Below are 14643 nucleotides of genomic sequence, written 5' to 3'. Positions count from 1 at the left end.
TGCCGCTTGAAAAGGGGAGCCCTGGGCGGCTTGGAACAGCACAGATCGGCTGGCTGGTGCTTCAGAGGCGCAGCAGGTGAGCCCATCGTGGGAAGCAGCTGCGGGGCGCTCCCTGGCGGTCTCTCCGGTAGCTTTGCAGAGAGGGGAAAGGATGCACCGCCTCTCTGTCTCGCTGCGTGTGTGTGTGTCTGTCTGTCTGGGATGGTAGACGGGTAGGCTTCTTTTGCAAGTGTCAAACTACCCCCAATCTCTGGCTCTCTTCCAGATTTTGCAAAGCTTTCTTTCTTTCTAAACCAGATTGGAGGAGAAGAAAACATCGCCAGACATGGCATCCGAGGTGAGCTGGGAGTTTTTGGAAGTTCATCTTCCCTCCCCACCCTGCACCCCCAAAAAAACCCCACCTTCCATCAGTGTCCTTTTTCACAATAAGAGTTGACAATGTGGAGGATTCACATCGAAAATCAGTTTGAGCAAAATTAGGGTTTGTAGTTATTTCTGTGATTCATTTTCCATTTTGATGGCTTGCATGCTGGAGAGGGCATGGTTGCAGCATGGGATAAGGATTTTTGGGACGGTGGAATTCACTGTCACCGAAGAGCTGGTGAAGGGTCTTACATGCTAAGAACCAGTTTCTGGGTTTGCTTTTTTCCTCCTCCCTCCAAATCCCTTTTCCTTTTGTGTCGTGTGCTTTACATTATATAAGCCCGAGATCAGGAGCTGTTTTATTACTGAGATTTGTAAGCCGCTTGATGAGCATTTTTTCCAGGGCTGGAGAGTAGGATGTGAATAAATAAACTACATGGTGTATTCCATTGCTGCAGAGCAGACATACGGGTGCCCCTTTATTGGGGTTGTTAGCGTAGTTAGATGAGACTCGTATACCCTCCATGGTTAGAGGCAGTGTACCTCTCACAGCTGTTAGTGAACAAGGGCATGGCTGTTAAACCATGCATATATGTGAGTTCCTTGAACTATTCTGTGTTGGAGGCAGAGTACTGAGCTAAACAGCCCCAAGAGGGCTATTCTTATGATTTCATTTATAGCACTTAGATTCTAGACATCTGGTGCCTGAGTTTTCAGACAACGGCTATTGCTGGGTATCTAAGTTTCATTTTTTTTACCCATTGTAGGATTGAATCATAGATGCTTCTTATTTATAGTGTGCCATCAGCTAAATGTTGGCAGATTTCAGGACACATAGAAGGAAGTTCTTCTTTACAGGGCATATAGTTAAACTATGGAACTCCCGCCCACAGGAGGCAGGGATGGCCACAAACCTAGATGGCTTTAAAAGAGGATACAGGACAAATTCACGGAGGTGAAGGTTATCAGTGGCTAGGAACCATCATGGATGGGCTCTGCCTTCAAAGTTGAGGGCAGCAATGCTTCTGAAAACCATTTGCTGGGAACCATAGGAGGGAAGAGATGCTCTTGTGCTCAAATTCCTGCTTAGGGGTTTCCTGCAGGCATCTGGGTGGGGCCACTATGAGAACTGGATGCTGGACTAGATGGGCCATTGGCCTGACCCAGCAGGCTCTTATGTTCTAGAGGCAAATGAATTTGGGGTGGGAATGTAAGGAGTTTGCAATGCTAGAAGGCCAGGGGTTGTGGGGAGCTTGGAAGGGACCAGGCTTTGTGGTGGTGCACCTGTGTTGCATACATAAGGCTCCTGGGGAGTCTGACACCCTCCCTGACATGTCTGTTTCAAAGGAGCTCATATGGCCGAGGGCCATTTTCTGGTCAAGTCAGACACTCTTGGGTGAGGTGGACCCACAGTCTGACTTGCGCATGCTGTATTGGAAGGATCTATATGGATTCCTAGAACTGTTGAGTTGGAAGGGGTCCCAAGGGTCATCTAGTCCAACCCCCTTCAACACAGGAACCACAGCTAGATAATCCCTGACAGATGGCAGCCCATCCTCTGTTTGAAAACTTCCATAGGGCAGAGGGCAAGTAGCTCAGTGGCAGAGCATCGGCTTGGTGTGCAGAACCTCCCGGGTTTACTCCCCGATAACATCTCTAGGTAGGGCTGGGAGAGACTCCCTGCCCAAAACTCTGGAGTGCCACTGCCAGTCAATGCACACAATTTTGAGTTAGATGGACCTGCGGTGCATCAGAGCGTAGCTTCCTGGGTTCTTTGGTTCAAAACCATGAGGACTAGAATCTTACTTTATTTTCAGGTCAAAGGCTGTGGCTCTGTGACAGAGCATCTTCTTTGCATGCAGTAGGGCTGGGATGGACCGGCAGGTCTGACTCAGTCCTGCATTCAGAGACTCTTCCTTCTGAAAGCAAATCCTCCCCTAACAAGACTCGCTGTCTCTTGCAAAAAAGAGTATTTGCAGGTGATGCTTCTCAATGCTAACCTCCATTACTGGTATTACCTGGGGGAAAGAAGCATTTTTATTTTTTTTAAAGTGCTGAATGTAGGCTTCAGTGTGGCTTGGTCCTGAAAGGATATTTCCTGGCCGGCTGACCTTTGGCTCCTGAAGAGGCAGAGCAGTCACATGTTGCCCTCCTATTTGTTTTGAGGCAATGGGAGCAGTTGCAGCAATGGAATCCTGTGCTGACAGAAGCAGATTGTGATCCACTGAGTGTTCCGCTGAAGATCAATAATAAGCTGGAATCATCTATAAAAGAAAAAGAGTGGACTGGGGGTGGGAGGGAGAGGCGGTGAGCTCCAGAGGTAGACCTGTGGGTCGTATGATTTCAGAATCAGTCTTCAACATTTGAGGGGAGCTCTGCTGCTTGGGGGGGGGGGCGGTCCCAGGGTTCAACCCCGGTAGGGCTGGGAACGTGCCTTGCCTGAAACCCCAGAGAGCCACTGCCAGTCAGTGCTAGATGGACCAACAGTGAAACGAAGTACAAGGCAGCTTAGAATCATAGAATTATAGAGTTGGAAGGGGACCCTGAGGGTCATCTAGTCCAACCCGCTGCAACGCAGGAATCTCGACTGAATCATACACGATAGATTTGCCATCCAAGCTCTGCTAAAAAACCTCCAAGGAAGGCTCAGTCCCCAGTTGTATTTCCAGATAGGGTTAGGAGGTGCTCCCTGTCTGAAACCCTGGAAAGCCGGTCCATGTGAACAATACTGAGCTAGATAAACCCAGGGTGTTATTTCCTACATTCCTTCTTAATTTCTCGTTCTTGCTAACCTGCACAATGCATCTTCCTTCTTTCCCCAGGGTGATAAACTTTACGGAGGAAGGCTGACGGGGAGTCTTGATCCCATCATGGAGAAGCTCAACTCTTCGATAGAGGTAGACCATCGCTTGGCGGAAGTTGACGTCCGCTCAAGTATAGCTTATGCCAAGGCTCTGGAGAAAGCTGGGATCTTATCCAAAGCCGAAGTGGAGAAGATCATCGGTGGGCTCGAGAAGGTATTGATCCGGGAACTTCAAAGCAAGCTTACAAGATTCAGGATGGGTGCTTTGGGAGACGGGGACTGTTTCGTCTTGAGTAGGGAACATTAGAATTTAAGAACTGGGGCCTGGGTTTGTTTGTTTCCCCTCTTTCCTTGCCAAGAACAGGTTAGAAAAAGAGCATGCGATTTGTGTCCCCCCATCACATCAGTTTGGGATTCCTTGTTAGAAGGAAGAATCAACTTATCCAATGTAGATATATAGAACAGTTCCTTTTATAAGAGCACCCCAGAACCAAAAATATTTCTGTGGTGTGTGATGTCATCTACTTCCCAATATGCTGACACTTATAAATGCATGCTGGCTCTTTTTTACTTTCTCCTGGAAAGAAGCGGGGCTCCCAAACATAGCTTCTTGGACTCAGCTGTTAAATGCATGAATGGCTCTCTAACTCATCCCGCCACAAACATAAGCAGCAAAGACCACCCTGTTAATTACTAACCGGCCCTTTTTCTGCTGTATTTGTAGATTTCTGAGGAGATTTCCAAGGGCACTTTGGTGATCGCCAAAACCGATGAGGACATCCACACTACCATTGAACGCAGGCTCAAGGTTTGGTGCACCTGTTCAATCTACGTTCTGTGCCTTTTTTCCTTCTGGGGACTGTAGGCTCTAAGGGATTTTGGGCTGTGTCCATTTCAGGAAGAAGCAAGCTTCCCCTTAGCTCCTGTTTGTCCACCAAAAGAGATCCATACCCTAATTTCCAGTGTCCTGATGGCCCTTTTGGGCTATGAACACTGTTGGATAACTATAGGACAGCAGGGTCATAGAGGCCAAAAGCACAAGCAGGTCGAAAACAAACCAAGCTTTAGATCCCCAGAGCCCTACCTCCCCAAACAGGCAAACCTCTCAGAACCACCCCCAAGCGGAACAAAAACAAAACTCCTCAAATTATGAAGATAAAAAAGGGATGGACATGGGGCCTAAGTGGGTGCCAAGGGGGCTGTCTGAGGAGACCATGGTGCCTGCAAGAACCACACAAAGGACCCCAGCTTTAAAGTAAGAAGCCATGGCTTGTTTACTTGTTGGGGAGACAACCATGGTTCATTCGGCAAACCATTGGTTCAGACAAACCATGGTTTAGCATTACATGCAAACTTAGCCAATGAATAACTGTTTTCAAGATCTACTGGTACTTCCTCCAAAGCATTGGACTGACAATGACGATGACTCCTTTTCCCCCCCAGGAGCTGATTGGTGATGTGGCTGGGAAGCTTCACACTGGAAGAAGCAGAAACGATCAAGTAGGAAAACATGAGTAGACGGCCTATTAGCAGTTTTAGCTATCCTATCTGTTTCTCTCTGTGTGTGCCCTGTTTCCTATGTAAATGTAGTAGCAGAAGATGGTATTGCGGGAGGGAGCGTTCTGAAAAGGCTATTCTGTTTTTAAAATATAACGTCAAGTTTCTAGTCCTTAAAGCTTTCCAGATAAGCCACACTTCCAAAAAAAAATCTCACAAGGTGGTAGGGAAATGAGGAGGGATTCTTGTAGACACCCTGATTTAAGCCATTGCCCTTTGCCCCTTCCTGTGTCCAGCAGAAGTCAGATTGTGCAAGGTTTAGGGATTTTCTGATACAGAGGATAAACAGCCAGTAATCCCACATTTCTGAACTCGGGAGTTGCACCATCGTACTCTGAATCTATTTGCATGAGATCAGCTTTCCGGCTCCTCTTCTGCAAACTCCACTGGGGTGGGGATGGTGTTTTTGGGAAGGACCCTTCCTCCTTGCTGAGGTCGTAACAACATAAATAAGAGAATTGGGTCAATGGCCCATTTAATCAAGCACCAGAGGGAGCGGGTGGTGCTGTGGAGTCATTGCATCCCCTTGATCATTAGGGTTGCCCTTTTCTGAACCTTTTCCAATATCCTTTTTGAGATGAGGCGACCAGAACTGCACACAGTATAACTCAAATGTGCTTTGAGTTACCACCATATCTCCATCTCAGCTGCCTTTCTCCCAAGCCCAACAGCTCTGGTACCCAACACTCTGAACTGAGTACAATGAGCTATCCATTCATAGCTACTGAGCTTTCTGTCTCTTCTTTATTATTAAAAATATGTTCTTGGTCTTGGGGACCAGTTGCTTGTGTAAAATTCGGAGTCTGTTTGCTCTTTCAAGGCGGCCCCCTTCCATAGCTGATTCCTCCAAAGCCCTCTTTTCCTCCTCTAGCCCAGAGCTGCTGCAGTTGAGAGGCAAAGTGGCCTGGTGGTTAAGGAGCTTGTCAGCATCTCTGAAGGCCATGGGTTCAAGTCCTGCTTATTCTCACACTGGATTGCCGCCTCCAGTTCACTCAGCAATGAAGCGGTACCTGAACTGTGCCAAATATATCTTGTATCTTGATTCCTGCATTCCCCAAAGCCAGATACTGGCCCTTCAGGCCTTATAGGGAGCCACCTGGCCTCCAGCTGAGACACCTCCCCGCCCCATGCAATTCCGTACATGGTTACTTGGAAGTAATTCCCACTGAGTTTAATAGGGCTTACTCCCAGGTAAGTGTGTATAGGACCAAGGCACCCAGGTTCTTATCAGGAGACCCTCAGTGGAAAAAAAATCTGCTTTTGCAGACAAGTTTCCATGACTCACTACCTGCATTTTTAAAATTAGTAATGGTAATACATTATTAAATGAGCGATGATTTTTTTTTTTAACCCACAGCAGAGGCAAAGGAGTTGGGGGATGGAAGCAGGGGCAGAGCAGGGATGCAGTCTTACCCAATTGGCCACCGAGGTGCAGGAAAATGTTTGCCCAGAATGTCACTCAACAGGGAAGAATTGTTTCCAAGCTGTAGGAAATAGAAATGTGTTTTAATGAATTCATCGTTGCATTATTATTATTTTTAAGTGTGTGAACATATGTGTGCAAGACAGGTAAGGGTCATAGCTCAGTGGGAGAGCGACGCTTTGCTCCCAGATTCTTAGTTTGCAAACTGGAGAGCTGCTGCAAGTGAGTAAAGCTGGCATTGAGCTAGATGGACCAGTGGGTTCTGTACAAGGCATCTTCCTATGAAGCCAAATTCTACTCTCCTCTTAAGTCAAGCCCATTTGATCCAGCCCTGCACTCAGCAGCAGCAGCAGCAGCAGGGAGAGCTATAGCTCAGTGACAGAACACCTGCTTTGCACACAAAAGGTCCCGGGTTTGATCCGCAATGGTGTCTCCGGGTAGGGCTGGGAACGCCCCCCCCCCATCTGAAACTAAGACGCCTTCACTCCCATCCTCCTCACCCTCCAACCCAGGAGGAGAGAATGACTGTTTCTCAGAAATAACGGCTGTGCTCCTATAATGCACCTCTTTGAGGCTAGGGTAAAGGATGTCCACTCCAAGCAATCGAATGTTATATGGATTCTGAAACGGTTGTCTTGAATGCCATCAGGACCTTTTGCAGGTTTCTTGGGTAGAAGGGCTTGGACAAAACACCCTCCATTGCTCTTCTTCCTTGCCACGGTTGTGGTTGGCATGCCCATCAGGAAAAGAGGCAAGTGAGCAAGCCAGGGGCCACAGGGCAGGGCTGTTTTTTCCCCCCAGTGTGAACCCCCCAATCTTAGCAACTGCGCAACCACTTTGACATGTGGCGCGTGCCTTTGGAACGGTATCCTTGACCGGCTAAACTGCTCCCACATGACCTTCTTTAGCATCCTCTGTGAAAGGGGCCAGATCAGCGTCTCCAGGTGGACTTGTTGGTCTTTCTTTCGTGAGGCCTGAGTGGTGAGATGCTTTGCGGCTTTTCTTCCAGGTGGTGACCGACCTGAGGTTGTTGATGAAGAGCTCTATCACGGTGCTTTCCAGCCACCTGCAGCAGCTCATCCGCACCCTGGTGGAGCGTGCTTCTGCGTAAGCTTCTCTTTATTTTCTCCCTGCCACATTTTACTTATATATATTTTATTGCATTTATATCCCGCCCTTTTCCTCCAAGGAGCTCAAGGTGGTGTGCATGGTGCTTCCCCATTTAATTCCCGATAACAGCCCTGCAAGGTAGGCTAGGCTGAGTTTCATGGCCGAGTGGTGGATTCGAACCCTGGTCTGTCCTAGTCCAACACTCCAACCACTAAACCACATTTCCCCCTCTTCTTGGACTAGTCACTCTGGCTGCCAGTTCATTTCTGGGGACAACTTTAATGGCTGGTATTGGCTTTTTGAAGCCCTAAGCTGGAGGAGGGAATCTTTTCCTTTTCCCCAGTCTGAGGACCACATTCCCTGTTGGGCAACCATCTGTGAGCCACATGTCAGAAACGGGCAAGGCCAGAGGCCAAGAGTGGGTGGAGACAACACTGCGACTCTTTGTGCAGTAGGCAGCAAACTTGGTCCAAAGTCAGTGAAATGTAACTTGCTGTTCTCCTGTGTGTTTCCTTGCAGTGAAATTGATGTGATCCTTCCTGGTTACACCCACCTGCAGAGGGCTCAGCCAATCAGATGGAGCCATCTCTTATTAAGGTAATGGATGTCTTCCCAACCTTCCGGAGTTCCTTCTAGTAAGTTGCCCCAATCCATCCTGCAGCAGCTTTTGACAGGGGGGGGGGAAGGGAAAGGTAGTCTCTGAGCATGTGCAGAGTGCTGGGTCACCAAAATCTGCTTTCTACGATCCAGGAGGCTACAGATCCAATAAGTAAAATTCCTTGGCCCTGGTGGGGGTGGGGGTGTGCCTCTTTTTAGAGATGTGGGTTGGCTTCCTCTGCTTCAAGTCTCTTCCTCTTGACTTCCAACAGCCACGCCGTGGCTTTGACCAGGGATTCCGAGCGTCTCTCAGAGGTGAAGAAGAGGATCGACGTCCTGCCTTTGGGAAGGTAAAAACTGAATCTCCTTCTGGTGTTAGTTACACCTGGGCCAGCTAAGACCAAACCAGTAGCTCATCATCATCACCTGTGAATCTTGAGGATGTCGCATGTACACCTGTCTCCTTCGGATTTTAATAATTGTAATGAAATGGACCAATATATACTGTTACTACTGACGGCAAATTGTTAATATGTATAGGGAAAGGAGGGAAGTGTTTTCTCACTTCCATGGCCCCCACCCCATGTACAACCTCCCTGCTGTGTTGCAAAGGATCTTGGCTGGGCAATGTGGGCCTCCCCTGCCAGTCGGCTTCAGCCCTTGCTGTCCTTCCTCTGAATGGGAGATTAGAAGAGGTTCCTGTTTTGGCAGGAGGGATTCTTTCTACCTCTTCTCTCAATTTATTTTGTTTTATTATTTTGTAGTGGTGCTCTGGCTGGCAACCCTCTTGGCCTGGACCGTGAACTTATCCGTAAAGGTGAGTGGTGCATTTTTCCTTCCGAAATGAGACAGAGCAAAACAATACATACTCTCTCTCTCTCTCTCACCCCGTTAATCTACTCTTCACTTGTGGCAACACCTGCGTACAAAGTGAATCAATCTGACTTTGTTACTCTTTTGCTCAGATTTCCTTGACATCTCTCTTTTTTTCGTCTGTCTTTTTTCATTGTAGAACTTGAGATGGCATCCATCAGCATCAACAGCATCGATGCAGTGAGCGACCGTGACTTTGCAGGTAAGTGTGCTGTTTTTGTGTCAGGGCAGAGTTCTGAATATTTGGAACCGGTTGCAGGGGGTAGGTTTGCAGAGGACTAGAACCTTGAAGGCTTTGCAATAAGAGTGAGCTAGTTAAAACAGGACAGCCTGGTGGACTCTATTCTTGTCCCCTGTTTGAGGGCAACCAATGAGATTTCTTTTCCCCTCCTCTTTCCTCCAGTGGAGTTCCTTTCCACTTCTTCTCTGCTCATGATCCACCTGAGCAAATTAGCCGAAGACCTGATTCTCTTTGCCACAAAGGAGTTCGGATTCATCACTCTCTCCGATGCATTCTGGTAACACTTCGGAATTTCTTAACCCTGTTCCGGGGATTCCTCCGGCAGTCTTGCCCAAACAGAGGTGGAAGGGCCACCTTTCCAGAGAATATTTAGCATTGCAGGGATCCCTTGCAAACCTATGATTCTATGTCCAATGGCTTTTAAGCTAGGCATTTGGGGATCTCTGGTTCCCTTGGTCACTTATCAGGAGTTTCTGAATGAGATGGCTGATGGGGGATTAAAAGACACCCCCTCACAAAGATGACAAGCTTTCTCCTCCACTACACAGCTGCAAGGATACACTGGATATTCCTGGGGTCATGCTTCTAGTCCACATGGCACAATTAATGAACTACAGCTTGTGGTCTGACTGTGCACTGTAAGGCACAGAGGTACTGACATACTTAAAATATTTGGGACTAGGGCACAAATTTGCATGTGCTAATATAAGCAAACATAGAACTTAAAAGTCACAGGAGGGAAAAGAAAACTTAATGCCCTGCCCAAATCGTCTCAGATAAATTCTTCCAGTTCCCCTTCCATTCAGTTCAATTTCCACATGGATCTTGTGCCAAATAATTTCAGTTCCCCTTATATCTCAAGGTAATGCAAATTTTTGACTTCCCAAAAGAATACGCCAGGCAGTAACTCAGCTCAACCAACTCCAGTTCAGTTTCCCCCAAATTCATTTTTATTTTACTCAGAAACACTCTGAGATCTGTGCCCCATAGCCCCGTGCCTACCACTGCCCCTAATGGGGCCTGTTCCAGAATCCTCTGCAATTTCAAGCAGAGCAATATAGAGGTTGCTTTTCTCCCTCCCACAGAGAGGCTGAAAAGTACTGTTGTGGCCTGAGAGGTTGAACCAGATCTTGCTTTGCTCCACGTGTGACATGTTCTGTTTTGTTTTCAAAGCACCGGGAGCAGCCTGATGCCTCAGAAGAAGAATCCGGACAGCCTCGAACTGATCCGTAGCAAGACTGGCCGTGTGGTCGGAAGGGTGAGTGCCCAGGCTTGGTTCAGGTTCAGTCAGTGACAAAGCCTCAAAAATTTTAGTTGTGATTCCTGCATTGCAGGGGGGGTTGGACTAGATGACCATTGGGGGTATGTTGATAAAGGGATAAAATACAGGTGACCCTTGAGATCTTTCCTTTAAAAGAAAAATCCAGTGGATTTGTCTGCACTTGAATGTATTTGTGACACATACTTTTTCAGTGTTATTAAATGTCCTCTCCCATCCCATTCCTTCCTTGTTCTTTGCAGACTATTGGACTTCTTGTGGTACTGAAAGGACTCCCCAGTGCCTACAACAAAGACCTGCAGGTAAAAGGATGGGGGCATTAATGGCTTTACCTAGGTCCCAGTTACAAACTGCCACCTTCTGGCGCAAGAAGCACAGAGGATCTGCGGGACTTCTTGCCACAAGATGTGTGCAGCGCTCAGGTTGAGAGAAGGCTTGAGTCTGCTCTCTGGGTCGATGTGGACAAATTGCAGGGGACGGCCATCAGGCCTTGCTCATGAGCTTCCTGGGGAAAACTGACTCATTGATGTCAGACCCTCCAAGTGTCCCTATTTTCCAGCGACGTCCCTGATTTAGAGAAGCCGTCTTGGTTTCTGATTTGATCCCAGAATGTCCCGCTTTTCCTTAGGATGTCCCTATTTTCATTGACGAAATAATGGAGGGTATGTGATGTTTAACAGGATCAGGTGGGCCTTCTCGTCTGGTCCAGCAGCACGTTTCTCATGTAAAAAGATAAAAGCATTTATCTGATTTTTTTTTCCTTCCCTGCAAATAGGAAGATAAGGAGGCCGTGATCGATGTGATTGACACCCTGAGTGCCGTGCTTCAGGTCACCACTGGTGTGATCTCTACTCTCCAGGTAAGAATTACTATTTTTAGGAAGGTTTGCCCTTACCTGCTGGGGAAGCACATATGCGTTCCCATTCTCTCTCCCTCTCTTTCTAAGGCTGGTTCCAGACTGTTACAATTTTTCAAATGAACAGTAGTATACTACCAAATCCCAGGTTGCACAATTAAAGTGGATTTGGTTATTTTAAATTGGCTATCCATTATCCCTGATGTCTTGCAATGGAGCATTCACTATTCTTGCCAAAGGTTTCTGCTGCTATTGAGTTTCTTTTCTTTTCTTCTTTTCAATGAATTTCATGCATTTTTGTTATAAATGCATTTTGTGTAGTGTGTTTTTATTATAACCTATTTATCCTCATGCACTTACAAGTTTCTTGTTTAAGTTTCTTGGAAGCCATTGTTGTCACAAGCAACCAACAAGTTCAATGGGATGATAATAAGGGATTTGTAAGCAGAGACCTACATAGAACGTGGATGTATGATTTAATCATTTTGGGGGGTGTTTTTTTCTTATTCCCGATTGTATCTTTGGAATGTTTTAAAGAGCTGATTTGATAACTTGATTGTTTTGTTCTCTTCATAAACTGCTCTGAGGTTGCTGCTTTTCACAATCAAGCGGTGTGTAAAATTTTAAAACAACAAAAGAAATAAATATTCTCTTCCAGATCAACAAGGACACCATGGAGAAAGCCCTCAGCCCTGATATGCTGGCTACAGATCTTGCCAACCTCCTGGTTCGCAAGGGGGTGAGTGTCTGAAGCAGGGGTAGCCACCTCAATGGTGTCCCCTAGAAGCTGGGACCAACGGCCAGGAATGATGGGAGCCTAAAAACATCTGGAGGGGGCAGTGCACCACGTTGGTTACTCCTGTTCCAAAGTGGTAGATTCCACTTGCATTTGTACTTGAGAGCTGTGATCCAGCGACTTACCCAGCGGATCTGGGCCTGGTTGGACACCACCACGCAGGGCCACCAAAAACTGTGGTCTCCTGGAGAAACGGCTGAAAATTTCTGCTTGCGCAGTAAATGTGGGCATCTGTTTCCATTACATTCCACTACATAATTCAGCAGGGAACACCCACCCCGAGTTTCAGATAGCACAACTTTTTGATTCAAGACCGGCTGGTTTCCCAAGAGATGACCCCCCCCCTCCCCAAAGGTGTTTGGGTGCTCCTTGTCTGCGTGATACTCCTCAGACCAAATGGACCATTGACCTGATCCAGCAGGCTCTGCTTGTGCTCTTAAGGTTAAGGTTATCCCAGGATGGAAGCTGCCACAGCAACCTCCTACTCTAGATTCAGTCTGAAGATGGCAGGGATCAGCTAGGTCTATGCAAGGGAAAGCTCCTGACTGTGTGCTTTTGCGATTGCAGGTGCCGTTCAGACAAGCCCACACTGCCGTTGGGAAAGCGGTCCACTTAGCTGAGACCAAAGGAGTGACTCTTAACCATCTATCCCCAGAGGACCTGAAGAGCATCTCGTAAGTGTCGCCCTTTTTGCAAAACGTGAAAACCAAGTTTCGTGGAGTTGGAAGGGGACCCCAGTGGTCATCTAGTCCAACCCTGTGCAATGCAGGAACCTCAACTGCATCATACAGGACATAAGGTCATCCAACCTCTGGTGTTTCTAGCCCTCACGGCTGCATCGACATCTTATACTGCGTTAAAATCCTTCCTTCCAAGAGTCTAAGGCAGAATGTTAGATGGCCAAAGAGAGCCATTGCAGTTCAAGGATACTTCCAGCCTGTCAAAAAATACTCCAGGGGCTTCAAAGGGGTATGGCTTTTGCTCAGAGATGTGTGACCTGGGGAGGGCCCAGAGAACTGGACAGAGAAACCTGTTAGGGATACATTTGGCCTCCTGGTCTGAGGTTCCCTCACCCCTGACACAGCTCTGCCCTGCATGACTGTCTCTTGGTCACTTGAAAGTGTGACCAATATATATATATATATAATTTATTCTCTGGATATTGTTGAATACCCACTGACTGACCTCCGGTTGAATTTTCTTTCCCTCCAGCCCCATGCTGGGAGGCGACATCTCCCAGGTGTTCAACCAGCAGAGCAGCGTGGAGCAGTACACCTCCCCTGGTGGGACGGCCAAGAGCAGCGTGAGCACCCAGATCGAGCAAGTGAAGGAGCTCCTGAAGAAGCAGAAGGATTAAGCTTTTGAGTGTGGGGGAAGGAAACTATCCCTTTGCTGCGGGTTGTGCTTATCACGTTTAATCCCGAGTTAATAAACACAGTGGTGTATTGGATTTCACTGAGAAAACTTTGTTGCGTGGTTTTTCTCCCATTCCCTTTCTCCTTCGTTACAACTCTTCCTGCATTGCAAGGGGTTGGACTAGATGCCCCAAAGGTCCTCTTCCAATTCTTCAATTCTGTGATTCTAATGAACAAGTTCTCCCACAAGGAAGGGCAGCCGGATCCTCCTTCCGTCACACCCTCTCAGTGTGCCAAACTCCTAACTCCCAGCAGTCAACATGTCAGGAGTTTGAGGGCCCTATCAGAAGGGTAGATTTGCGTATGGGGTATGATCTCACACACTCTCAAAACCGCATTCATGGTTTAATGAATAAAATAAACTCAGGTTGGCTCCTGTACAGTTTTCACTGAGGGTAGTTGCTGGCAGCCATTTTGTCCAGGGGTAAATTCTGAGGAGAATTTTGGAAAGCATCCACACCTGAGAATCTCGGCTTTGATAACAAACTAGAAAATCAAGTTGCTGGTCCTTATGGTTTGAAGCGATTGGGGAAGCAGAGGGGTGGGAAATGCTGTGGGTGGCAGTGCACTGCAACTTAAATGAGTGTTTAAAACACTTTTATTTTTTTAATTCACAAGCGAATGTGAGGTTTGGCAGCCTGCTGTGGTGTAAAGGTGTTCTGAGGAAAATGTAGGCCTTCACATTCATACCTAACAAAATTTCAGTTCAAAAGAAGGTGAGAAGATTATGGATATCCACTGCCTTTGGAAAGACCCCACTATTCCTGCTTTTAATTGTTCTCTCAGTGAGTTAAAAGTGGTCTAGTTGTCAAAGGGCACTTGTGAATGAGGCTGAACAGCTTCCTAGTACAGAAGCTTTATTGCAACAGGGTCCTTGAACAAAAAATGAGGCTTCACAAAGGAAAATATAAGCAAGAGGCTGAAAAGACATCTCTGCCCCAAGGCACTTGCAATTTTAATATAACAGGATGGGTGTCTGAGGAAAGCATTGCAGCAGAATTGGGTGGTACCACCACCCGGGGAATGATGGGATTACAATAATAAAATTAACAGGAAAAAACACTTTAAAGCAACTATTTAAAACCGTAATGATTAAAATCAGTGGTAAACTAAAAACCAGATTAAAACACATGTCAACACGCTACATATCTGGGTAGGCTTTCCTTAACAATGTTTTTTTAGCAGTCGACAAAAAGAGTACAGTAAATGCTATTGTCTGGTGTTTAATAGGCAGGGAGTTCCAAAGTGTAGGTACTGCCACAATAAAAGTTCAATAAATAAATAAATAAATATCATAAAAGCATAAAAATGTAAGGGCAGAGTGTCTTTA

At 46.8% G+C, this 14643-nt stretch overlaps 1 protein-coding gene across 1 annotated transcript; it reads left to right on the top strand.

Annotated features, from left to right (window-relative positions):
- On the top strand, positions 1 to 13362 carry ASL (argininosuccinate lyase). Its single transcript, XM_033171912.1, has 17 exons — positions 1 to 76; positions 266 to 337; positions 3186 to 3380; positions 3891 to 3974; positions 4610 to 4666; positions 7156 to 7253; positions 7776 to 7853; positions 8126 to 8203; positions 8618 to 8670; positions 8866 to 8928; positions 9130 to 9244; positions 10141 to 10225; positions 10489 to 10548; positions 11022 to 11105; positions 11761 to 11841; positions 12466 to 12572; positions 13111 to 13362. Exons 2-17 carry the CDS (start codon positions 326 to 328, stop codon positions 13253 to 13255), a joined length of 1395 nt encoding a protein of 464 aa, XP_033027803.1. The 5' UTR covers positions 1 to 76; positions 266 to 325; the 3' UTR covers positions 13256 to 13362.
- Positions 13363 to 14643: the final 1281 nt, after the last annotated feature.

This window comes from Lacerta agilis, chromosome 15, assembly GCF_009819535.1.
Source record: "Lacerta agilis isolate rLacAgi1 chromosome 15, rLacAgi1.pri, whole genome shotgun sequence".
Classification (NCBI taxonomy): Eukaryota; Metazoa; Chordata; class Lepidosauria; order Squamata; family Lacertidae; genus Lacerta; species Lacerta agilis.
The sequence above is the reverse complement of the archived record's forward strand: the minus strand, read 5'-3'. Positions and strand labels throughout refer to the sequence as shown.

What these genes read in the sequence shown, in the direction of transcription:
- ASL (XM_033171912.1), top strand. An exon ending in CCATTGAACGCAGGCTCAAG is followed by an intron (nt 3,975 to 4,609) that starts GTTTGGTGCACC and finishes TTTCCCCCCCAG; the next exon opens with GAGCTGATTGGTGATGTGGC. An exon ending in ACCTCCTGGTTCGCAAGGGG is followed by an intron (nt 11,842 to 12,465) that starts GTGAGTGTCTGA and finishes TTGCGATTGCAG; the next exon opens with GTGCCGTTCAGACAAGCCCA.